Source organism: Engystomops pustulosus, chromosome 8 (assembly GCF_040894005.1).
Source record: "Engystomops pustulosus chromosome 8, aEngPut4.maternal, whole genome shotgun sequence".
Classification (NCBI taxonomy): Eukaryota; Metazoa; Chordata; class Amphibia; order Anura; family Leptodactylidae; genus Engystomops; species Engystomops pustulosus.
The window spans coordinates 13,121,327-13,145,050 of NC_092418.1; the positions used below are offsets into that span (position 1 = coordinate 13,121,327).

The following is a 23,724-nucleotide window of genomic DNA, read 5'->3' on the forward strand; positions in this document are numbered from 1 at the left end:
TATGCATCAGTTTAACAGGTGGAGAAGCCTTAAATTGCTATTATTTCAGATCAAATTCTATATTTTACCAGAAAGGTCAATACTTACTGCAGACCAAGGCGAGTACCATTCGGAGAACCTTGTACGGGCAGCGCATCCCGGCCCAATTCTGTCAGGGAGAAACAATATGCGTCATTGGTATAACCGGCGCCATCACTGGAGTGCGGACGTATAGGGGTCACAGCAATGCTGAAATGTATAGGGCCGCAGACCCTCCGTACAGCAGGGGTGGTCCTTCATGTGGGGACACAACGCTACACAAGACTTCTGGGCTTCCCCTTTTAATTGAATTGAGGTCAGGCTGCAGTTGCTATGACAGCAGTGACTAGGCCGGACTCCTCTGTTATTAGGCCATCTTTTCATGGAGAGCGGAGTGACAGCCTTCCAGTAATGACACTGCCTCGCCCGTATGCCGCGGGCCGCAGACTCCCGGCGCTGCTCTGTGCGCTGTCAGCTCCGTTCATCTCCCCACTGTCAGGCTGTCACCTCCCCTCATGTCACCCGAGCCTCAGACGATGACATGAGCCGCTCACTGGCAGCAATGGATAGCCGAGGCTTTTATCCATCCCGTATTTCGATTTCATTATCTGACAGGATGATGCCAAAGTTATGGAGGTCACTCGGACGTGGACTCCGCACTGATTTGCCCCAATATTTAGTCATGTTACTGTGTATTTCCCAGGGGAATGAAGGCTGGCTGATATTTTTTTTAACAATTCCTAAAAGCCACTGCATGTATATCCATCAACTTACCATAACAACATTGGCGAGATGGGCAGAACACAGCGCATACACACCGCCAGAGCCTCCGACTAATGGCGCTCTCATGTCTGTGACCGAAACAGCAAGGGATCCTGGGAGAACAGACAATGTAAAAGAATAGTAAATATATCAGCACATAGGGGGTAGTATTATAGTAGTTATATTCTTGTACATAGGGGGCAGTATTATAGTAGTTATATTCCTGTACATAGGGGGCAGTATTATAGTAGTTATATTCTTGTACATAGGGGCAGTAGTATAGTAGTTATATTCCTGTACATAGGGGGCAGTATTATAGTAGTTATATTCCTGTACTTAGGGGGCAGTATTATAGTAGTTATAATCCTGTACATAGGGGGCAGTATTATAGTAGTTATATTCCTATGACAAATTCCCTGTAAATACTCAGTATGTGAAGACTCTGAGGATAGAGCATACAGTATTCTCACCCCTTATATCAGACGTGTTTGGTACAGTGACACTCACCTGCCAGCACCCCGGCCAGATACAGGAAACTGATCCTCAGCACCCCATGCACCATCTCTAGGGGGACTCCGATCATCAGCTGCAGGAGGGTGTTAAATCCCAGCTGCTCCAAGCTGTGAGGACAGACACAAGGTCCAGCGCAGGATTAGCATCTACATACGGTGACTATATGTATAGCACATGCTGGGGTGATACTGATGACCAGCAGGGGGCGTCTTAGTGTTCTTAGGATCAGACTCAAAATTTTTTTTTGCAAAAATGACTCCTATGCAAATGTGAAAACCAAATCTATTTAGAGGCGATGAATGACATATTTTATCACAATGTACCTGTGATAACATAACGTTCTGACCACAGACGGGAGGTTCTGTACCATGTAATGTACTGTTATCACGGGCTACAATGGTCGCTATGGAAATACCAAGACGGGGGGAATTACTGTTACAGAACAAGGGCAATAATACATCACTGCAAAGCATCATGGTCTGAAATTTCACAAGCAAACCCTAATTGGAAAGGCGGAGCTTATTGTGTCCGATTCCTTGTTTCCATGTCTATAAGTTCAGCGTAGAACATTCTGTGATGCTGGGATCCGCCATATGAATGAATTTGCCGCTTGTTGAAAAAACAAAGTAGCATTTTAACACCTTGAAGGTGATTCCGCGCGTCAGTGGTCTTTTCCCCTCGGTTGCAGGAACATCTATGAAGCGGTTACGCCGGCTCGTTTGATCCTCTGCGAGCGGCAGGGGCTCTGCCAAGTAAAACCTTTAAAGGTTCAGGAGTCTCGCTGTAGCGCGCGCCATTAAAGGGACTCTTGGCGTCGCCTTGATGTGTGAGAGTAAAGCTTATTTCCTGGCACCGTGCCCAGAACAATAGTCGCCGTCGTTCCCTCGGAAATATCTATTCTCTCCGGCGCGCACAAGTATTTCTAAAATAAGCCGGCTTTATTTGTATTAAATACAAGATGTAACAAATCGCTTTCCACTTCTATATCGGTGGCGGAATATCCCACATAAGACTGGCTATATAAAGGGGCACTCCGCCCCTACGGGATCATCATCGTGTGCTATCACCACCGAGTCCTGGAAACCATCTGCAACACCTCTGCCAATGCATAGGCAGGCTGGTAGTTGCAAATAGCGCCCTCTCCAGGTCAGGAGATTGATCACCTCTCTAGGAAGTTTCTAGAATCCGGGATGTGGTGTAATCGCAGCTGTAGCTACTGCCTGGCAAGGCAACAGTTAATTGTGATATGTAATGGTGATTCTGTTACACAAGCTGGAAGGTGATTGGAGAGGAGCTACCACCTGATCAGGGAGTATATAAACCACTGCTGGGTTCAGTCGGTTCAGTCAGCCTGCAGAGTCACGCCAGAGTGAGGAGCACACCTTCAGTGCTGCCACAGTCACTAATCCCAGAAACTTCTAGTGCCTCAGGCCTACTGCCTGGCACCCAGGGCAAGTCCAGGGACTTAAGCCCAGAACTGCATCTTCCACCATCCGGACTCCGTTCCATCTTAACCAACCGATCCTGCATTTAGTATCAGGCTGCGTGCACCTTTTCATGCGGGCCGGCTCTCCAGAACTTTTCCAGCTTAAGAAATCTGCTGTTCAATAAAGAATTGTGAGTTGATTTGCACAATGTTGCCTCCGTCTGATCCCTGGATACGGCTGTTACCACCACGGGCTTCCCATCCATTACCCAGTGACTCATCCTACAGACACTAAGGGGTTGCCCCCAGGGGAACCTGTACATCAGCCTCTCCCTCCATATTTCTTGCACACACCACCTGCTGGAGAGCTGCCAGGCTGTAGGACAGCCCTCCGGTTCCCCATACCAAGCACCGTGACAATAGCGTGCCTAGGCCACAACCACCAGCCACTCCGGTATTCTGGGCCCCGGCTGCCTCCAGGCCCCAAGAAAAGGCCCCGCTGGGGGATGTTGCACATCAGTAAGAGGCCGAGGGCTGAGCCTCTATTCTTATTATGTGTCTCAGAGTACAAGGAGGGATATTATACAACGTCAAGATCTGTCAGCCGCTAACAGATACCTGAAGCTTTATAGGTAGATATGAGGTGAGATAGAGAGAGATTGATATGACATGGACAGATGCTGATAGATATCCAAAGAAAAAATAAGCAGCAAGAAAAAAATTATGGGGGAGATTTATCATAAATCTCTTAGAGCCAAACTGTTCTATTTGCCCATGGCAACCAATCAGAGCTCAGCTTTCATTTTCCCACAGCTGTTTATAAAATAAGAGCTGAGCTCTGATTGGTTTCCATGGGCGACTAGACCAGTTTTACCTCATAAACTTGATGAGAAATCTCCCCCATGGTGTGTATTCCAGGCATTTGGAATACACACCAGTTTTTCTTCTTGAACATTTTTGCCATTTGGATTGCTGCTTATTTTTTCTTTGAATATTTTAGAGGGACCTTTGTTGCCCGTTCTCAGATTTGTGTGCACCCCCCTTAGGCTACATTCACACACATGTATGGGGGACGTATATATGGCCGATATACACTTCTATGGGCTCACAGCACCGTACGGGTATAGTCCTATATAGTCCTGTATAGCCCTATGAAGAGGGCTGCGCTCATCCCCTGCTCCTCCCCGCAGCGCTGATGTATGCCCGCCGTACTAATTAACTAATAATTGACCAATTATTTTAATTCAAACTGGTGAAAAAACCCATGCGTTTTTTGACGGACTGCTTAAAAACGGGCCAAAAACGCGTTCAAAACGCCACGTGTGGCATCACCCTTATATGGGTTTGTACACTGCGCTGCTTGACATCTTCTCTATGTAGATAGATGTGAGACAGAGTCTGATTGGTGGGGCCCTGGTCCCGGCCATGACACTAGTGGTCCTAATCCCCCCTCTCCTGGTCCTCTGCCTATGAATGGAGCAGTAATTCTGGGGGAACTGCTTCATAGTTCGGATCCGGAACCCAAACCTGTGTGTGAAATGTCCACTAGTGAGTAAGTGGGTCAGTACCAGCCCCAGCTGCCTGCACTTAGGCAGGATGAGGCACCGCGCGGCCTATAATTAGGACGTCACCGCTATGTGTTACCATGACAACCACCACTACGGCCTTGGGATCAATGCACGGCGTCAGGGAATGATGGGATCCAGATAGTAACGGCCTGTAATACATCAGCACCAGGGACCGGACCAGAACTGTTCTCCAGGTCCCCATCCTAATAGCCTCTCCCCTGAGGCCTGGCCGGTGTGTGATATACGGAGGATAACCCCCTCCCCGATCCCTCGCCGTGTCACACGTTCTTATACAGAAGGATTGATGTTTAATGCACCTGAATCCATCAACAACATCTATAGAGCGGCGCCATCTCAAGTACCTGGTTACCATGGAGACCATGGAAAAATATCTCTCCTGGATCTCCGAGCAGATTTATGTAACGCCGCGTCTCTGACTAATGAAACCCGGATCCGGCACCGGCGCCGCAGGAGAGTCCAACATCATTAGTAATAATTATTTGTAGTTAATTCTGTAATATCTCCATGTACAATACACGGAAACCATCAGCAAGCAGGGGGCCGCTAACACCCCATCGGAGATCACTGCTTTAACCCCTTCAGGACCAGGCTCACTCCCGTTTTCTATACTCCAACATTCCAAACACCATTGGACATTGCCCGACACCAGAATGACCCTACTAGGGGGTCAGGTGAGGGGGACACTTACCCGACATGCATGAACATATAGGTGAGGAAGCGCCAGGCCTTGGCGCGATGTCCCGGGTGGTATACCAGGGGGCTCTTCATGTACTCAGGGTGGTAGGTCTGGAGCACCCACTTGTTCAGTTTGACCCCGTAACACAGGAACACGATAATCTAGAGAGGACGAGACCGACCTGAGAACTGCAGAAGATGGCGGCCAGCGACTAGTAACCCCCCAGGCAGCCGGAGACTACATGAACACATTCCACAGATATGAGATGGATAGAGATATAGACTGTAGATATGTGATAGAGATATAGACTGTAGATATGTGATAGAGATATATACTGTAGATATGTGATAGAGATATATACTGTAGATATGAGATGGATAGAGATATATACTGTAGATATGTGATAGAGATATATACTGTAGATATGTGATGGATAGAGATATATACTGTAGATATGTGATAGAGATATAGACTGTAGATATGTGATAGAGATATAGACTGTAGATATGTGATAGAGATATAGACTGTAGATATGTGATAGAGATATAGACTGTAGATATGTGATAGAGATATAGACTGTAGATATGTGATAGAGATATAGACTGTAGATATGTGATGGATAGAGATATAGACTGTAGATATGTGATAGAGATATAGACTGTAGATATGTGATAGAGATATATACTGTAGATATGTGATAGAGATATATACTGTAGATATGTGATAGAGATATATACTGTAGATATGAGATGGATAGAGATATAGACTGTAGATATGTGATAGAGATATATACTGTAGATATGTGATGGATAGAGATATAGACTGTAGATATGTGATGGATAGAGATATACACTGTAGATATGTGATAGAGATATATACTGTAGATATGTGATAGAGATATATACTGTAGATATGTGATAGAGATATATACTGTAGATATGTGATAGAGATATATACTGTAGATATGTGATAGAGATATAGACTGTAGATATGTGATAGAGATATAGACTGTAGATATGTGATGGATAGAGATATATACTGTAGATATGTGATGGATAGAGATATAGACTGTAGATATGAGATGGATAGAGATATAGACTGTAGATATGTGATAAAGATATAGACTGTAGATATGTGATAGAGATATATACTGTAGATATGTGATGGATAGAGATATAGACTGTAGATATGTGATGGATAGAGATATAGACTGTAGATATGAGATGGATAGAGATATATACTGTAGATATGTGATAGAGATATAGACTGTAGATATGTGATAGAGATATATACTGTAGATATGTGATAGAGATATATACTGTAGATATGTGATAGAGATATATACTGTAGATATGAGATGGATAGAGATATAGACTGTAGATATGTGATGGATAGAGATATAGACTGTAGATATGTGATGGATAGAGATATATACTGTAGATATGTGATGGATAGAGATATAGACTGTAGATATGTGATAGAGATATAGACTGTAGATATGTGATGGATAGAGATATATACTGTAGATATGTGATGGATAGAGATATAGACTGTAGATATGAGATGGATAGAGATATATACTGTAGATATGTGATAGAGATATATACTGTAGATATGTGATAGAGATATAGACTGTAGATATGTGATAGAGATATAGACTGTAGATATGTGATAGAGATATAGACTGTAGATATGTGATAGAGATATAGACTGTAGATATGTGATAGAGATATAGACTGTAGATATGTGATGGATAGAGATATATACTGTAGATATGTGATAGAGATATAGACTGTAGATATGTGATAGAGATATATACTGTAGATATGTGATAGAGATATATACTGTAGATATGAGATGGATAGAGATATAGACTGTAGATATGTGATAGAGATATATACTGTAGATATGTGATGGATAGAGATATAGACTGTAGATATGTGATGGATAGAGATATACACTGTAGATATGTGATAGAGATATATACTGTAGATATGTGATAGAGATATAGACTGTAGATATGTGATAGAGATATAGACTGTAGATATGTGATGGATAGAGATATAGACTGTAGATATGTGATGGATAGAGATATACACTGTAGATATGTGATAGAGATATATACTGTAGATATGTGATAGAGATATAGACTGTAGATATGTGATAGAGATATAGACTGTAGATATGTGATGGATAGAGATATAGACTGTAGATATGAGATGGATAGAGATATAGACTGTAGATATGTGATAGAGATATAGACTGTAGATATGTGATAGAGATATATACTGTAGATATGTGATATAGATATATACTGTAGATATGAGATGGATAGAGATATAGACTGTAGATATGTGATGGATAGAGATATAGACTGTAGATATGTGATGGATAGAGATATATACTGTAGATATGTGATGGATAGAGATATAGACTGTAGATATGTGATAGAGATATAGACTGTAGATATGTGATGGATAGAGATATAGACTGTAGATATGTGATGGATAGAGATATATACTGTAGATATGTGATGGATAGAGATATAGACTGTAGATATGTGATAGAGATATAGACTGTAGATATGTGATAGAGATATAGACTGTAGATATGTGATAGAGATATAGACTGTAGATATGTGATAGAGATATAGACTGTAGATATGTGATAGAGATATAGACTGTAGATATGTGATGGATAGAGATATAGACTGTAGATATGTGATGGATAGAGATATAGACTGTAGATATGAGATGGATAGAGATATATACTGTAGATATGTGATAGAGATATAGACTGTAGATATGTGATAGAGATATATACTGTAGATATGTGATAGAGATATATACTGTAGATATGTGATAGAGATATATACTGTAGATATGTGATAGAGATATATACTGTAGATATGTGATGGATAGAGATATAGACTGTAGATATGTGATGGATAGAGATATAGACTGTAGATATGTGATGGATAGAGATATATACTGTAGATATGTGATAGAGATATATACTGTAGATATGTGATAGAGATATATACTGTAGATATGTGATGGATAGAGATATACACTGTAGATATGTGATAGAGATATATACTGTAGATATGTGATAGATAGAGATATAGACTGTAGATATGTGATAGATAGAGATATAGACTGTAGATATGAGATGGATAGAGATATAGACTGTAGATATGTGATGGATAGAGATATAGACTGTAGATATGTGATAGAGATATAGACTGTAGATATGTGATAGAGATATATACTGTAGATATGTGATAGAGATATATACTGTAGATATGTGATGGATAGAGATATATACTGTAGATATGTGATAGAGATATAGACTGTAGATATGTGATAGAGATATATACTGTAGATATGTGATGGATAGAGATATACACTGTAGATATGTGATAGAGATATATACTGTAGATATGTGATAGAGATATAGACTGTAGATATGTGATAGAGATATAGACTGTAGATATGAGATGGATAGAGATATAGACTGTAGATATGTGATGGATAGAGATATAGACTGTAGATATGTGATGGATAGAGATATAGACTGTAGATATGAGATGGATAGAGATATAGACTGTAGATATGTGATGGATAGAGATATAGACTGTAGATATGTGATGGATAGAGATATATACTGTAGATATGTGATAGAGATATAGACTGTAGATATGTGATAGAGATATATACTGTAGATATGTGATGGATAGAGATATACACTGTAGATATGTGATAGAGATATAGACTGTAGATATGTGATAGAGATATAGACTGTAGATATGAGATGGATAGAGATATAGACTGTAGATATGTGATGGATAGAGATATAGACTGTAGATATGTGATGGATAGAGATATAGACTGTAGATATGTGATGGATAGAGATATACACTGTAGATATGTGATAGAGATATAGACTGTAGATATGAGATGGATAGAGATATAGACTGTAGATATGAGATGGATAGAGATATAGACTGTAGATATGTGATGGATAGAGATATATACTGTAGATATGTGATGGATAGAGATATAGACTGTAGATATGTGATGGATAGAGATATAGACTGTAGATATGAGATGGATAGAGATATACACTGTAGATATGTGATAGAGATATAGACTGTAGATATGTGATGGATAGAGATATATACTGTAGATATGTGATGGATAGAGATATAGACTGTAGATATGAGATGGATAGAGATATAGACTGTAGATATGAGATGGATAGAGATATATACTGTAGATATGTGATAGAGATATATACTGTAGATATGTGATAGAGATATAGACTGTAGATATGTGATGGATAGAGATATAGACTGTAGATATGTGATAGAGATATAGACTGTAGATATGTGATAGAGATATACACTGTAGATATGTGATAGAGATATATACTGTAGATATGTGATAGAGATATAGACTGTAGATATGTGATGGATAGAGATATATACTGTAGATATGTGATAGAGATATAGACTGTAGATATGTGATAGAGATATATACTGTAGATATGTGATAGAGATATATACTGTAGATATGTGATGGATAGAGATATACACTGTAGATATGTGATAGAGATATATACTGTAGATATGTGATAGAGATATAGACTGTAGATATGTGATAGAGATATAGACTGTAGATATGAGATGGATAGAGATATAGACTGTAGATATGTGATGGATAGAGATATAGACTGTAGATATGTGATGGATAGAGATATACACTGTAGATATGTGATAGAGATATAGACTGTAGATATGAGATGGATAGAGATATAGACTGTAGATATGTGATGGATAGAGATATAGACTGTAGATATGTGATGGATAGAGATATATACTGTAGATATGTGATGGATAGAGATATAGACTGTAGATATGTGATGGATAGAGATATAGACTGTAGATATGAGATGGATAGAGATATACACTGTAGATATGTGATAGAGATATAGACTGTAGATATGTGATGGATAGAGATATATACTGTAGATATGTGATGGATAGAGATATAGACTGTAGATATGAGATGGATAGAGATATAGACTGTAGATATGAGATGGATAGAGATATATACTGTAGATATGTGATAGAGATATATACTGTAGATATGTGATAGAGATATAGACTGTAGATATGAGATGGATAGAGATATATACTGTAGATATGTGATAGAGATATATACTGTAGATATGTGATGGATAGAGATATATACTGTAGATATGTGATAGAGATATATACTGTAGATATGTGATAGAGATATAGACTGTAGATATGAGATGGATAGAGATATATACTGTAGATATGTGATAGAGATATAGACTGTAGATATGTGATAGAGATATACACTGTAGATATGAGATGGATAGAGATATATACTGTAGATATGTGATAGAGATATAGACTGTAGATATGTGATAGAGATATATACTGTAGATATGTGATGGATAGAGATATATACTGTAGATATGTGATAGAGATATAGACTGTAGATATGAGATGGATAGAGATATATACTGTAGATATGTGATGGATAGAGATATATACTGTAGATATGTGATAGAGATATAGACTGTAGATATGTGATGGATAGAGATATATACTGTAGATATGTGATGGATAGAGATATATACAGTAGATATGTGACTGAAAGACATGGGATACATGGTGGATAGGAGGGAGACAGGCATGAGATGATTCATTGATAGAGATCCACGGAAATAGGCAGCACTTCTTGAAGAAGTAATGGATATTGTTTAAATAATGAAAAGTTATACATTTTTCCAATACACTTTCTGTATCAATGCCTCACAGTTTTCTAGATCTCTGCTTGCTGTCCTGCTATAGAAAGCTGCTATGTCACATCCAGTGGATAGAAATCGAACCCTGGTCACACAGGTGCACAGCTCGTTATATCACACAGGTGCGCGGCTCGTTATATCACACAGGTGCGCGGCTCGTTATATCACACAGGTGCGCGGCTCGTTATATCACACAGGTGCGCGGCTCGTTATATCACACAGGTGCGCGGCTCGTTATATCACACAGGTGCGCGGCTCCTTATATCACACAGGTGCGCGGCTCCTTATATCACACAGGTGCGCGGCTCGTTATATCACACAGGTGCGCGGCTCCTTATATCACACAGGTGCGCGGCTCGTTATATCACACAGGTGCGCGGCTCCTTATATCACACAGGTGCGCGGCTCGTTTTATATCACACAGGTGCGCGGCTCCTTATATCACACAGGTGCGCGGCTGGTTATATCACACAGGTGCGCGGCTGGTTATATCAGACAGGTGCGCGGCTCCTTATATCACACAGGTGCGTGGCTCGTTATATCACACAGGTGCGCGGCTGGTTATATCACACAGGTGCGCGGCTGATTATATCACACAGGTGCGCGGCTCGTTATATCACACAGGTGCGCGGCTCGTTATATCACACAGGTGCGCGGCTCGTTATATCACACAGGTGCGCGGCTCGTTATATCACACAGGTGCGCGGCTCGTTATATCACACAGGTGCGCGGCTCGTTATATCACACAGGTGCGCGGCTCGTTATATCACACAGGTGCGCGGCTCGTTATATCACACAGGTGCGCGGCTCGTTATATCACACAGGTGCGCGGCTCGTTATATCACACAGGTGCGCGGCTCGTTATATCACACAGGTGCGCGGCTCGTTATATCACACAGGTGCGCGGCTCGTTATATCACACAGGTGCGCGGCTCGTTATATCACACAGGTGCATGTCTCATTATATCACACAGGTGCACGGCTCGTTATATCACACAGGTGCGCGGCTGGTTATATCACACAGGTGCGCGGCTGGTTATATCAGACAGGTGCGCGGCTCCTTATATCACACAGGTGCGTGGCTCGTTATATCACACAGGTGCGCGGCTGGTTATATCACACAGGTGCGCGGCTGATTATATCACACAGGTGCGCGGCTCGTTATATCACACAGGTGCGCGGCTCGTTATATCACACAGGTGCGCGGCTCGTTATATCACACAGGTGCGCGGCTCGTTATATCACACAGGTGCGCGGCTCGTTATATCACACAGGTGCGCGGCTCGTTATATCACACAGGTGCGCGGCTCGTTATATCACACAGGTGCGCGGCTCGTTATATCACACAGGTGCGCGGCTCGTTATATCACACAGGTGCGCGGCTCGTTATATCACACAGGTGCGCGGCTCGTTATATCACACAGGTGCGCGGCTCGTTATATCACACAGGTGCGCGGCTCGTTATATCACACAGGTGCGCGGCTCGTTATATCACACAGGTGCATGTCTCATTATATCACACAGGTGCACGGCTCGTTATATCATACAGGTGCGCGGCTCGTTATATCACACAGGTGCGCGGCTCCTTATATCACACAGGTGCATGTCTCATTATATCACACAGGTGCGCGGCTCGTTATATCACACAGGTGCGCGGCTCGTTATATCACACAGGTGCGCGGCTCCTTATATCACACAGGTGCGCGGCTCCTTATATCACACGGCTCTGATTACTCTCTATTATACTAACGAGCCCCGCGGGTCAGATTTGTGTCCACTGGAAGTAAACACAGAAGTTTCTATAGCAGGACAGCAAGCAGAGATCTAGAAAGCCAGGAGCAACTGATACAGAAAGTGTATTGGAAATTTGTTTTATATTTTATCATGGAAACAATAATATTTACTTATCAAAGTGGAAACACTCCTTTAAAGGGCACCTACCACCCCGATTCTACCTATAAAGGTAGAAGGGGTGGTAGGTGGATGGATGGGACGTGAGAATAGCTCTTTTTTGGGCTAATCCTCACGTCCCGGGTGTCTTTTAGAAAACTTTATTGCAGGTATATGCAAAATGCAGAACGCAGGGGACCCGGACGAGGGCGCGCAGCTCCTGGAAGATTACCTGGTAGGCGGAGTAACGTGGCTACTGGGGCGTGGAGTAGCCGCGACTAGTAGCCTCATGTCCGGCTACTCCACGCCCCAGTAGCCGCATAAAAAAATTTGCATATACCTGCAATAAAGTTTTCTAAAAGACACCCGGGACGTGAGGATTAGCCCAAAAAAGAGCTATTCTCACGTCCCATCCATCCACCTACCACCCCTTCTACCTTTATAGGTAGAATCGGGGTGGTAGGTGCCCTTTAAATAAGGCCAGTGTTACACCTCACACTGCAATCTTTCGGCTGATCAGGTGTATAGAGTGGTGCACCCTCTGGGATCTATATCTGAAAACCTCTGCTGGGAGAAGGATTGGGATTACACCCTGACTTCCTATATTGCTTTTTGGACTGCGCTGTTACGTGCTGAGATAGATCCATAGATATAGATATGTAATAGATAATGAGATATGAGATATTCCTGATGCGTGTAGCTGTACTCGCTCCGGATGACACACATAGAGCTGTAATCAGGACGTGCATCCTTTGGGAGGTATGACAGTGATTTTCCATCTGCACCGGCTCTCATGGTAACTTGCCTGTGTGAGGGTGACAGCGGCCATGAATACAGGTGGTGGGCAGGGGCGATGCTGGTAGAAGTACCACCTCCTCTCCATTTCCCCCGGTAGGATCTCATAGGCCACATAGCGCACAAATCTCTTATAGACCCCCAGCCCGGCCTGATCCAGCAGCACATCACGGGGGAGAGCTCTCTGCCCGCTGCCGATGGCTCGCCGAAAACTACTCGACCTCTTACTGCTTATCTGTAGGAAGACACAAGGAAGATGCTACATGATCCTGGAAGCAATTATCCATGACATGTCTGTATCCTTATATCACACAAGTGTCAAAGGAAAAATCGGCAGAATAGAAAAAGAAAAACTAATAGCAAGCAGAGATCTTGAAATGGAGATGAAATAGAACATAAATATAAGGGTGATGCCTCACATGGCGTTTTTGGTCCGTTTTTTAAGCATGCGTTTGGGGAAAACGGACAAAAACTGATGCGTGACTGAAAACATCATGTGTGCCATCACCCTAAGGCAGGGGTAGGGAACCTATGGCGCAGGAGCCATATGTGGCTGTTTTGATGGCTGCATCTGACGAATCATTGATTAATAGCTCCATTGCTTAGGTGACAGCGCCCGTGTCATATGGTATAGTAGCATCCACTCCTCTCTATGACCCAGGCGCCATTGCCTAAGCAACCATGGCAGCGGCGCCTGAGTCATAGAGAAGAGCGCGGGACTGATGAGAAGCCGCTGTAGGGAGAGCAGGTAGGCGAGTATTCACTTTTTTTTTTTTTGCTATGACTACCTATCTACTGCGGGCATGTTCTGTAGCTACCTATCTACTGGGGGTCATGTGCTGTGGCCACCCATCTACTGGGAGGCATGTGCCGGGGCTACCTATCTACTGGGGGGGCATGTGCCGGGGCTACCTATCTACTGGGAGGCATGTGCCGTGGCTACCTATCTACGGGGAGGCATGTGCCGTGGCTACCTATCTACGGGGAGGCATGTGCCGTGGCTACCTATCTACGGGGAGGCATGTGCCGTGGCTACCTATCTACGGGGAGGCATGTGCCGTGGCTACCTATCTACGGGGAGGCATGTGCCGTGGCTACCTATCTACGGGGAGGCATGTGCCGTGGCTACCTATCTACGGAGAGGCATGTGCCGTGGCTACCTATCTACGGAGAGGCATGTGTTGTGGCTACCTATCTACTGGGGGGCATGTGCCGGGGCTACCTATTTACTGGGGACATGTGCCGGGGCTACCTATTTACTGGGGACATGTGCATATTGTATGGCTCCGTCAGCCAAAAAGGTTCCCGACCCCTGCCCTGAGAGGTTAGCCTGAGAAAACCAATCGGCAGCTATGTATTGACTCCTAATTAATATGGTTAGCAGGATGTTTAGGGGAGTGCCTGGAATAGCTGCATAATGTAGGGTGTAGTTTAGGACCCATATGGCTTAGTGCTGGGGTAGGATGCTATGAATGGGTTGTGAAATTCTCAGGCTGCAGCTGCTTTATTGTATCTGGCTGGTTACTGAAAAGGAGGAACCCAATTTCTATAACCAAGCAACTTCTAGTAAGCAGCGGTGGGACATTACCGGGGTGGTCACATGATGTAGTGATGCATCAACATCAGGAGACCAAGGTCTGGAGCTTGTGTCCAGGGGAGATCCAGACCCCTCAGTCACTGCACAGTCACATCTTCAGGTGTTTATGGACCTTAGCTGATTCTATAGGGGCTGTATCTTCCTGGTGCAGATGGTTGAACCTGAGACTTGGTCACATGGTGCGCTGACGCGCCGACTTTCGGCAACATGTGAATTACATCATGTGAGCGGGCGCTAGATTCAAGCTTCTTTAATGAGGAGATCCAGCCCCTGAGGATCTTGTGACCTGCCAGTATTTACTTGTGTCCTTTAGCAGCTGCCGTGACTGAGGGGACGTGATCCCAGTACTGAAGCTTGGGACACCACACTGTCTGCCCACATTTAAAGGGGCACTCCTCCCTACTATCCCTGACATAATGGGAATGAGATTTGTTATGAGATACAAAAGATCGCCTTGTCTATTACTCACCAGGTCCACGAGCTGTGGGTAGCAGATCTGTCCCTCCTCATTGCCCTGTGACAGGGCAAATAACATCTCCAGCTTTGCGGGGTCCAGGGGCAGCTCATGGTTGTTTACCAAAGTGGCGAACGTCTCAGCACATACAAAACCCGTGTTGTCTGGGTCAAGCTGAAAAAGAGGCCAGAAGTGATGTTACTAGTACAACTGGCCCAGAACTGTCCAGCCCACTTCACACTGAGGGCACATCAAGCTTATGGCTGCCTTCAAAGAACCGGCTATGTAACACGGCTATGGTTGTGGTGGTGCCGCATACATAATACTGAATCAGATATTGACGTTTAGCCAGGTATATGATATGGAGGATGCGTCAACTCTCCTCTTGTGTGGTGTAGTATATAGAGGATGTGTCATATCTCCTCCTGTGTGGTATAGTATATAGAGGATATATCTCCTGTGTGGTGTAGTATATAGAGGATGTGTCTCCTGTGTGGTGTAGTATATAGAGAATGTGTCTCCTGTGTGGTGTAGTATATAGAGGATGTGTCTCCTGTGTGGTGTAGTATATAGAGGATGTGTCTCCTGTGTGGTGTAGTATATAGAGAATGTGTCTCCTGTGTGGTGTAGTATATAGAGGATGTGTCTCCTGTGTGGTGTAGTATATAGAGGATGTGTCTCCTGTGTGGTGTAGTATATAGAGGATGTGTCTCCTGTGTGGTGTAGTATATAGAGGATGTGTCTCCTGTGTGGTGTAGTATATAAAGGATGTGTCCTGTGTGGTGTAGTATATAGAGGATATATCTCCTGTGTGGTGTAGTATATAGAGGATGTGTCTCCTGTGTGGTGTAGTATATAGAAGATGTGTCTCCTGTGTGGTGTAGTATATAGAGGATGCGTCTCCTGTGTGGTGTAGTATATAGAGGATGTGTCTCCTCTGTGGTGTATTATATAGAGGATGTGTCTCCTGTGTGGTGTAGTATATAGAGGATATATCTCCTGTGTGGTGTAGTATATAGAGGATGTGTCTCCGGTGTGGTGTAGTATATAGAGGATGTGTCTCCGGTGTGGTGTAGTATATAGAGGATGTGTCCTGTATGGTGTAGTATATAGAGGATGTGTCTCCTGTGTGGTGTAGTATATAGAGGATGTGTCTCCTCTGTGGTGTATTATATAGAGGATGCGTCTCCTGTGTGGTGTAGTATATAGAGGATGCGTCTCCTGTGTGGTGTAGTATATAGAGGATGCATCTCCAGTGTGGTGTAGTATATAGAGGATGCATCTCCAGTGTGGTGTAGTATATAGAGGATGCATCTCCAGTGTGGTGTAGTATATAGAGGATGCATCTCCAGTGTGGTGTAGTATATAGAGGATGTGTCTCCGGTGTGGTGTAGTATATAGAGGAGGCGTCTCCTGTGTGGTATAGTATATAGAGGATATATCTCCTGTGTGGTGTAGTATATAGAGGATGTGTCTCCTGTGTGGTGTAGTATATAGAGAATGTGTCTCCTGTGTGGTGTAGTATATAGAGAATGTGTCTCCTGTGTGGTGTAGTATATAGAGGATGTGTCTCCTGTGTGGTGTAGTATATAGAGGATGTGTCTCCTGTGTGGTGTAGTATATAGAGAATGTGTCTCCTGTGTGGTGTAGTATATAGAGGATGTGTCTCCTGTGTGGTGTAGTATATAGAGGATGTGTCTCCTGTGTGGTGTAGTATATAGAGGATGTGTCTCCTGTGTGGTGTAGTATATAAAGGATGTGTCCTGTGTGGTGTAGTATATAGAGGATGTGTCTCCTGTGTGGTGTAGTATATAGAGGATGTGTCTCCTGTGTGGTGTAGTATATAGAGGATGTGTCTCCTGTGTGGTGTAGTATATAGAGGATGTGTCTCCTCTGTGGTGTATTATATAGAGGATGTGTCTCCTGTGTGGTGTAGTATATAGAGGATATATCTCCTGTGTGGTGTAGTATATAGAGGATGTGTCTCCGGTGTGGTGTAGTATATAGAGGATGTGTCTCCGGTGTGGTGTAGTATATAGAGGATGTGTCCTGTATGGTGTAGTATATAGAGGATGTGTCTCCTGTGTGGTGTAGTATATAGAGGATGTGTCTCCTGTGTGGTGTAGTATATAGAGGATGTGTCTCCTGTGTGGTATAGTATATAGAGGATATATCTCCTGTGTGGTGTAGTATATAGAGGATGTGTCCTGTATGGTGTAGTATATAGAGGATGTGTCTCCTGTGTGGTGTAGTATATAGAGGATGTGTCTCCAGTGTGGTGTAGTATATAGAGGATGTGTCTCCTGTGTGGTGTAGTATATAAAGGATGTGTCCTGTGTGGTGTAGTATATAGAGGATATATCTCCTGTGTGGTGTAGTATATAGAGGATGTGTCTCCTGTGTGGTGTAGTGTATAGAGGATGTGTCTACTGTGTGGTGTAGTATATAGAGGATGTGTCTACTGTGTGGTGTAGTATATAGAGGATGTGTCTCCTGTGTGGTGTAGTATATAGAGGATGTGTCTCCTGTGTGGTGTAGTATATAGAGGATGTGTCTCCTGTGTGGTGTAGTATATAGAGGATGTGTCTCCTGTGTGGTATAGTATATAGAGGATGTGTCTCCTGTGTGGTGTAGTATATAGAGGATGTGTCTCCTGTGTGGTGTAGTATATAGAGGATGTGTCTCCTGTGTGGTGTAGTATATAGAGGATGCGTCTCCTGTGTGGTGTAGTATATAGAGGATGCGTCTCCAGTGTGGTGTAGTATATAGAGGATGCATCTCCAGTGTGGTGTAGTATATAGAGGATGCATCTCCAGTGTGGTGTAGTATATAGAGGATGCGTCTCCTGTGTGGTGTAGTATATAGAGGATGCGTCTCCTGTGTGGTGTAGTATATAGAGGATGTGTCTCCTGTGTGGTGTAGTATATAGAGGATGTGTCTCTTGTGTGGTGTAGTATATAGAGGATGCGCCTCCTGTGTGGTGTAGTATATAGAGGATGCGTCTCCTGTGTGGTGTAGTATATAGAGGATGCGTCTCCGGTGTGGTGTAGTATATAGAGGAGGCGTCTCCTGTGTGGTGTAGTATATAGAGGATGCGTCTCCTGTGTGGTGTAGTATATAGAGGAGGTGTCTCCTGTGTGGTGTAGTATATAGAGGATGTGTCTCCTGTGTGGTGTAGTATATAGAGGATGTGTCTCCTGTGTGGTGTAGTATATAGAGGATGTGTCCTGTGTGGTGTAGTATATAGAGGATGTGTCTCCTGTGTGGTGTAGTATATAGAGGATGTGTCTCCTGTGTGGTGTAGTATATAGAGGATGCGTCTCCTGTGTGGTGTAGTATATAGAGGATGCATCTCCAGTGTGGTGTAGTATATAGAGGATGCATCTCCAGTGTGGTGTAGTATATAGAGGATGCGTCTCCTGTGTGGTGTAGTATATAGAGGATGCGTCTCCTGTGTGGTGTAGTATATAGAGGATGTGTCTCCTGTGTGGTGTAGTATATAGAGGATGTGTCTCCTGTGTGGTGTAGTATATAGAGGATGCGCCTCCTGTGTGGTGTAGTATATAGAGGATGCGTCTCCTGTGTGGTGTAGTATATAGAGGATGCGTCTCCGGTGTGGTGTAGTATATAGAGGAGGCGTCTCCTGTGTGGTGTAGTATATAGAGGATGCGTCTCCTGTGTGGTGTAGTATATAGAGGAGGTGTCTCCTGTGTGGTGTAGTATATAGAGGATGTGTCTCCTGTGTGGTGTAGTATATAGAGGAGGTGTCTCCTGTGTGGTGTAGTATATAGAGGATGTGTCTCCTGTGTGGTGTAGTATATAGAGGATGTGTCTCCTGTGTGGTGTAGTATATACAGGATATGTGGTATGTGCCATGCACGCTGCTTGCTTTCTGCACAGCGTCTGTCCTTGTTTTCTCTTAATAATTCTATTGCCTCAATAATTAGGTTTATTTTCATATCACAAGTCGCCCACACACAGAACATTTCACTACATGACCCTCAGCTGGTTTTATCACAGTCCCACCTGCATCTACCCACATGTCCTAAATATAAATTCTTGCACATAGGGGGCAGTATTATAGTAGTTATATTCTTGTACATAGGGGGCAGTATTATAGTAGTTATATTCCTGTACATAGGAAGCAGTATTATAGTAGTTATATTCTTGTACATGGGGGCAGTATTATAGTAGTTATATTCTTGTACATGGGGGCAGTATTATAGTAGTTATATTCCTGTACATAGGGGGCAGTATTATAGTAGTTATATTCCTGTACATAGGGGGCAGTATTATAGTAGTTATATTCCTGTACATAGGGGGCAGTATTATAGTAGTAATATTCCTGTACATAGGAAGCAGTATTATAGTAGTTATATTCCTGTACATAGGGGCAGTATTATAGTAGTTATATTCTTGTACATAGGGTCAGTATTATAGTAGTTATATTCTTGTACATAGGGGACAGTATTATAGTAGTTATATTCCTGTACATAGGGGGCAGTATTATAGTAGTTATATTCCTGTACATAGGGGGCAGTATTATAGTAGTTATATTCCTGTACATAGGGGGCAGTATTATAGTAGTTATATTCCTGAACATAGGGGCAGTATTATAGTAGTTATATTCTTGTACATAGGGGGCAGTATTATAGTAGTTATATTCTTGTACATAGGGGGCAGTATTATAGTAGTTATATTCTTGTACATAGGGGGCAGTATTATAGTAGTTATATTCTTGTACATAGGGGGCAGTATTATAGTAGTTATATTCCTGTACATAGGGGGCAGTATTATAGCAGTTATATTCCTGTACATAGGAAGCAGTATTATAGTAGTTATATTCTTGTACATAGGGGGCAGTATTATAGTAGTTATATTCTTGTACATAGGAGGCAGTATTATAGTAGTTATATTATTGTACATAGGGGGCAGTATTATAGTAGTTATATTCTTGTACATAGGGGGCAGTATTATAGTAGTTATATTATTGTACATAGGGGGCAGTATTATAGTAGTTATATTCCTGTACATAGGGGGCAGTATTATAGTAGTTATATTCCTGTACATAGGGGGCAGTATTATAGTAGTCATATTCTTGTACATAGGGGGCAGTATTATAGTAGTCATATTCTTGTACATAGGGGGCAGTATTATAGTCGTCATATTCTTGTACATAGGGGGCAGTATTATAGTAGTTATATTCTTGTACATAGGGGGCAGTATTATAGTAGTTATATTCTTGTACATAGGGGGCAGTATTATAGTAGTTATATTCTTGTACATAGGGGGCAGTATTATAGTAGTTATATTCTTGTACATAGGGGGCAGTATTATAGTAGTTATATTCCTGTACATTGGGGTCAGTAGTATAGTAGTTATATTCTTGTACATAGGGGGCAGTATTATAGTAGTTATATTCCTGTACATAGGGGGCAGTATTATAGTAGTCATATTCTTGTACATAGGGGACAGTATTATAGTAGTTATATTCCTGTACATAGGGGGCAGTATTATAGTAGTTATATTCCTGTACATAGGGGGCAGTATTATAGTAGTTATATTCCTGTACATAGGAAGCAGTATTATAGTAGTTATATTCTTGTACATAGGGGGCAGTATTATAGTAGTTATATTCTTGTACATAGGGGGCAGTATTATAGTAGTTATATCCCTGTACATAGGGGGCAGTATTATAGTAGTTATATTCTTGTACATAGGGGGCAGTATTATAGTAGTTATATTCTTGTACATAGGGGGCAGTATTATAGTAGTTATATTCTTGTACATAGGGGGCAGTATTATAGTAGTGATATTCTTGTACATAGGGGGCAGTATTATAGTAGTTATATTCCTGTACATAGGGGGCAGTATTATAGTAGTTATATTCTTGTACATAGTGGGCAGTATTATAGTAGTTATATTCCTGTACATAGGGGGCAGTATTATAGTAGTTATATTCTTGTACATAGGGGGCAGTATTATAGTAGTTATATTCTTGTACATAGGGGGCAGTGTTATAGTAGTTATATTCTTGTACATAGGGGGCAGTATTATAGTAGTTATATTCCTGTACATAGGGGCAGTATTATAGTAGTTATATTCTTGTACATAGGGGAAGTATTATAGTAGTTATATTCTTGTACATAGGGGGCGGTATTATAGTAGTTATATTCTTGTACATAGGGGGCGGTATTATAGTAGTTATATTCTTGTACATAGGGGGCAGTATTATAGTAGTTATATTCCTGTACATAGGGGGCAGTATTATAGTAGTTATATTCTTGTACATAGGGGGCAGTATTATAGTAGTTATATTCTTGTACATAGGGGGCAGTATTATAGTAGTTATATTCTTGTACATAGGGGGCAGTATTATAGTAGTGATATTCTTGTACATAGGGGGCAGTATTATAGTAGTTATATTCCTGTACATAGGGGGCAGTATTATAGTAGTTATATTCTTGTACATAGGGGGCAGTATTATAGTAGTTATATTCTTGTACATAGGGGGCAGTGTTATAGTAGTTATATTCTTGTACATAGGGGGCAGTATTATAGTAGTTATATTCCTGTACATAGGGGCAGTATTATAGTAGTTATATTCTTGTACATAGGGGAAGTATTATAGTAGTTATATTCTTGTACATAGGGGGCAGTATTATAGTAGTTATATTCTTGTACATAGGGGGCGGTATTATAGTAGTTATATTCTTGTACATAGGGGGCAGTATTATAGTAGTTATATTCCTGTACATAGGGGGCAGTATTATAGTAGTTATATTCTTGTACATAGGGGGCAGTATTATAGTAGTTATATTCTTGTACATAGGGGGCAGTATTATAGTAGTTATATTCTTGTACATAGGGGGCAGTATTATAGTAGTTATATTCTTGTACATAGGGGGCAGTATTATAGTAGTTATATTCCTGTACATAGGGGGCAGTATTATAGTAGTTATATTCCTGTACATAGGGGGCAGTATTATAGTACTTATATTCCTGTACATAGGGGCAGTATTATAGTAGTTATATTCCTGTACATAGGGGGCAGTATTATAATAGTTATATTCTTGTACATAGGGGGCAGTATTATAGTAGTTATATTCTTGTACATAGGGGGCAGTATTATAGTAGTTATATTCCTGTACATAGGGGGCAGTATTATAGTAGTTATATTCCTGTACATAGGGGGCAGTATTATAGTAGTTATAGTCTTGTACATAGGGAGAAGTATTATAGTAGTTATATTCTTGTACATAGGGGGCAGTATTATAGTAGTTATATTCTTGTACATAGGGGGCAGTATTATAGTAGTTATATTCCTGTACATAGGGGGCAGTATTATAGTAGTTATAGTCTTGTAAATCATTACTAATAAAATCCATCAGACCTCCTTGTTAATGAGATTGATGATGTAAGTATTGATCAGCACATGGTATATTATTGGTCATGGACTTTCCCACTGCTACAATTTCTTATAAAACCAGATAATTCAGGAAAAGAAATAGTGAAAATATATAAAATATTGTCCTTGATTGACCTTAGCTCTATGTCTCATGTCTCTCTGTTCTCTCTGACATCTCATCAGTAATACATAGTAGTAGATTATACGGCGCCCACATCTCTCTCCTCTGTCACCTCTCAGCTGTCACATCCATAGCAGTCTCTCTCCTCCTCCCTGATACATCACATCTCCTCTGTCCATTACAGGCAGTGCAACATATACTCTCCTGAACCTCTCATACACTCAGTAGGTGCAGTCTCACTCTCTCTCTCTCATACACTCAGTAGGTGCAGTCTCTCTCTCATACACTCAGTAGGTGCAGTCTCTCTCTCTCATACACTCAGTAGGTGCAGTCTCTCTCTCTCATACACTCAGTAGGTGCAGTCTCTCTCTCATACACTCAGTAGGTGCAGTCTCTCTCTCTCATACACTCAGTAGGTGCAGTCTCTCTCTCTCATACACTCAGTAGGTGCAGTCTCTCTCTCTCATACACTCAGTAGGTGCAGTCTCTCTCTCTCATACACTCAGTAGGTGCAGTCTCTCTCTCTCATACACTCAGTAGGTGCAGTCTCTCTCTCTCATACACTCAGTAGGTGCAGTCTCTCTCTCTCTCATACACTCAGTAGGTGCAGTCTCTCTCATACACTCAGTAGGTG

The 23,724-nt window shown here is 42.0% G+C and overlaps 1 protein-coding gene across 1 annotated transcript in view; it reads right to left on the reverse strand.

Moving 5' to 3' along the window:
* The window catches only part of LOC140074664 (rhomboid-related protein 1), a 32,396-nt gene that overhangs the window by 2,802 nt on the left and 5,870 nt on the right, over positions 1 to 23,724 (reverse strand). Inside the window, exons 2-7 of the mRNA XM_072119724.1 lie at positions 15,577 to 15,735; positions 13,521 to 13,745; positions 4,997 to 5,145; positions 1,288 to 1,400; positions 793 to 893; positions 88 to 148 (exon numbers count right to left, since the gene is read on the reverse strand). Of these exons, the coding sequence (XP_071975825.1) occupies positions 88 to 148; positions 793 to 893; positions 1,288 to 1,400; positions 4,997 to 5,145; positions 13,521 to 13,745; positions 15,577 to 15,735 (808 nt within the window). The remainder of the gene's footprint in view (positions 1 to 87; positions 149 to 792; positions 894 to 1,287; positions 1,401 to 4,996; positions 5,146 to 13,520; positions 13,746 to 15,576; positions 15,736 to 23,724) is intronic.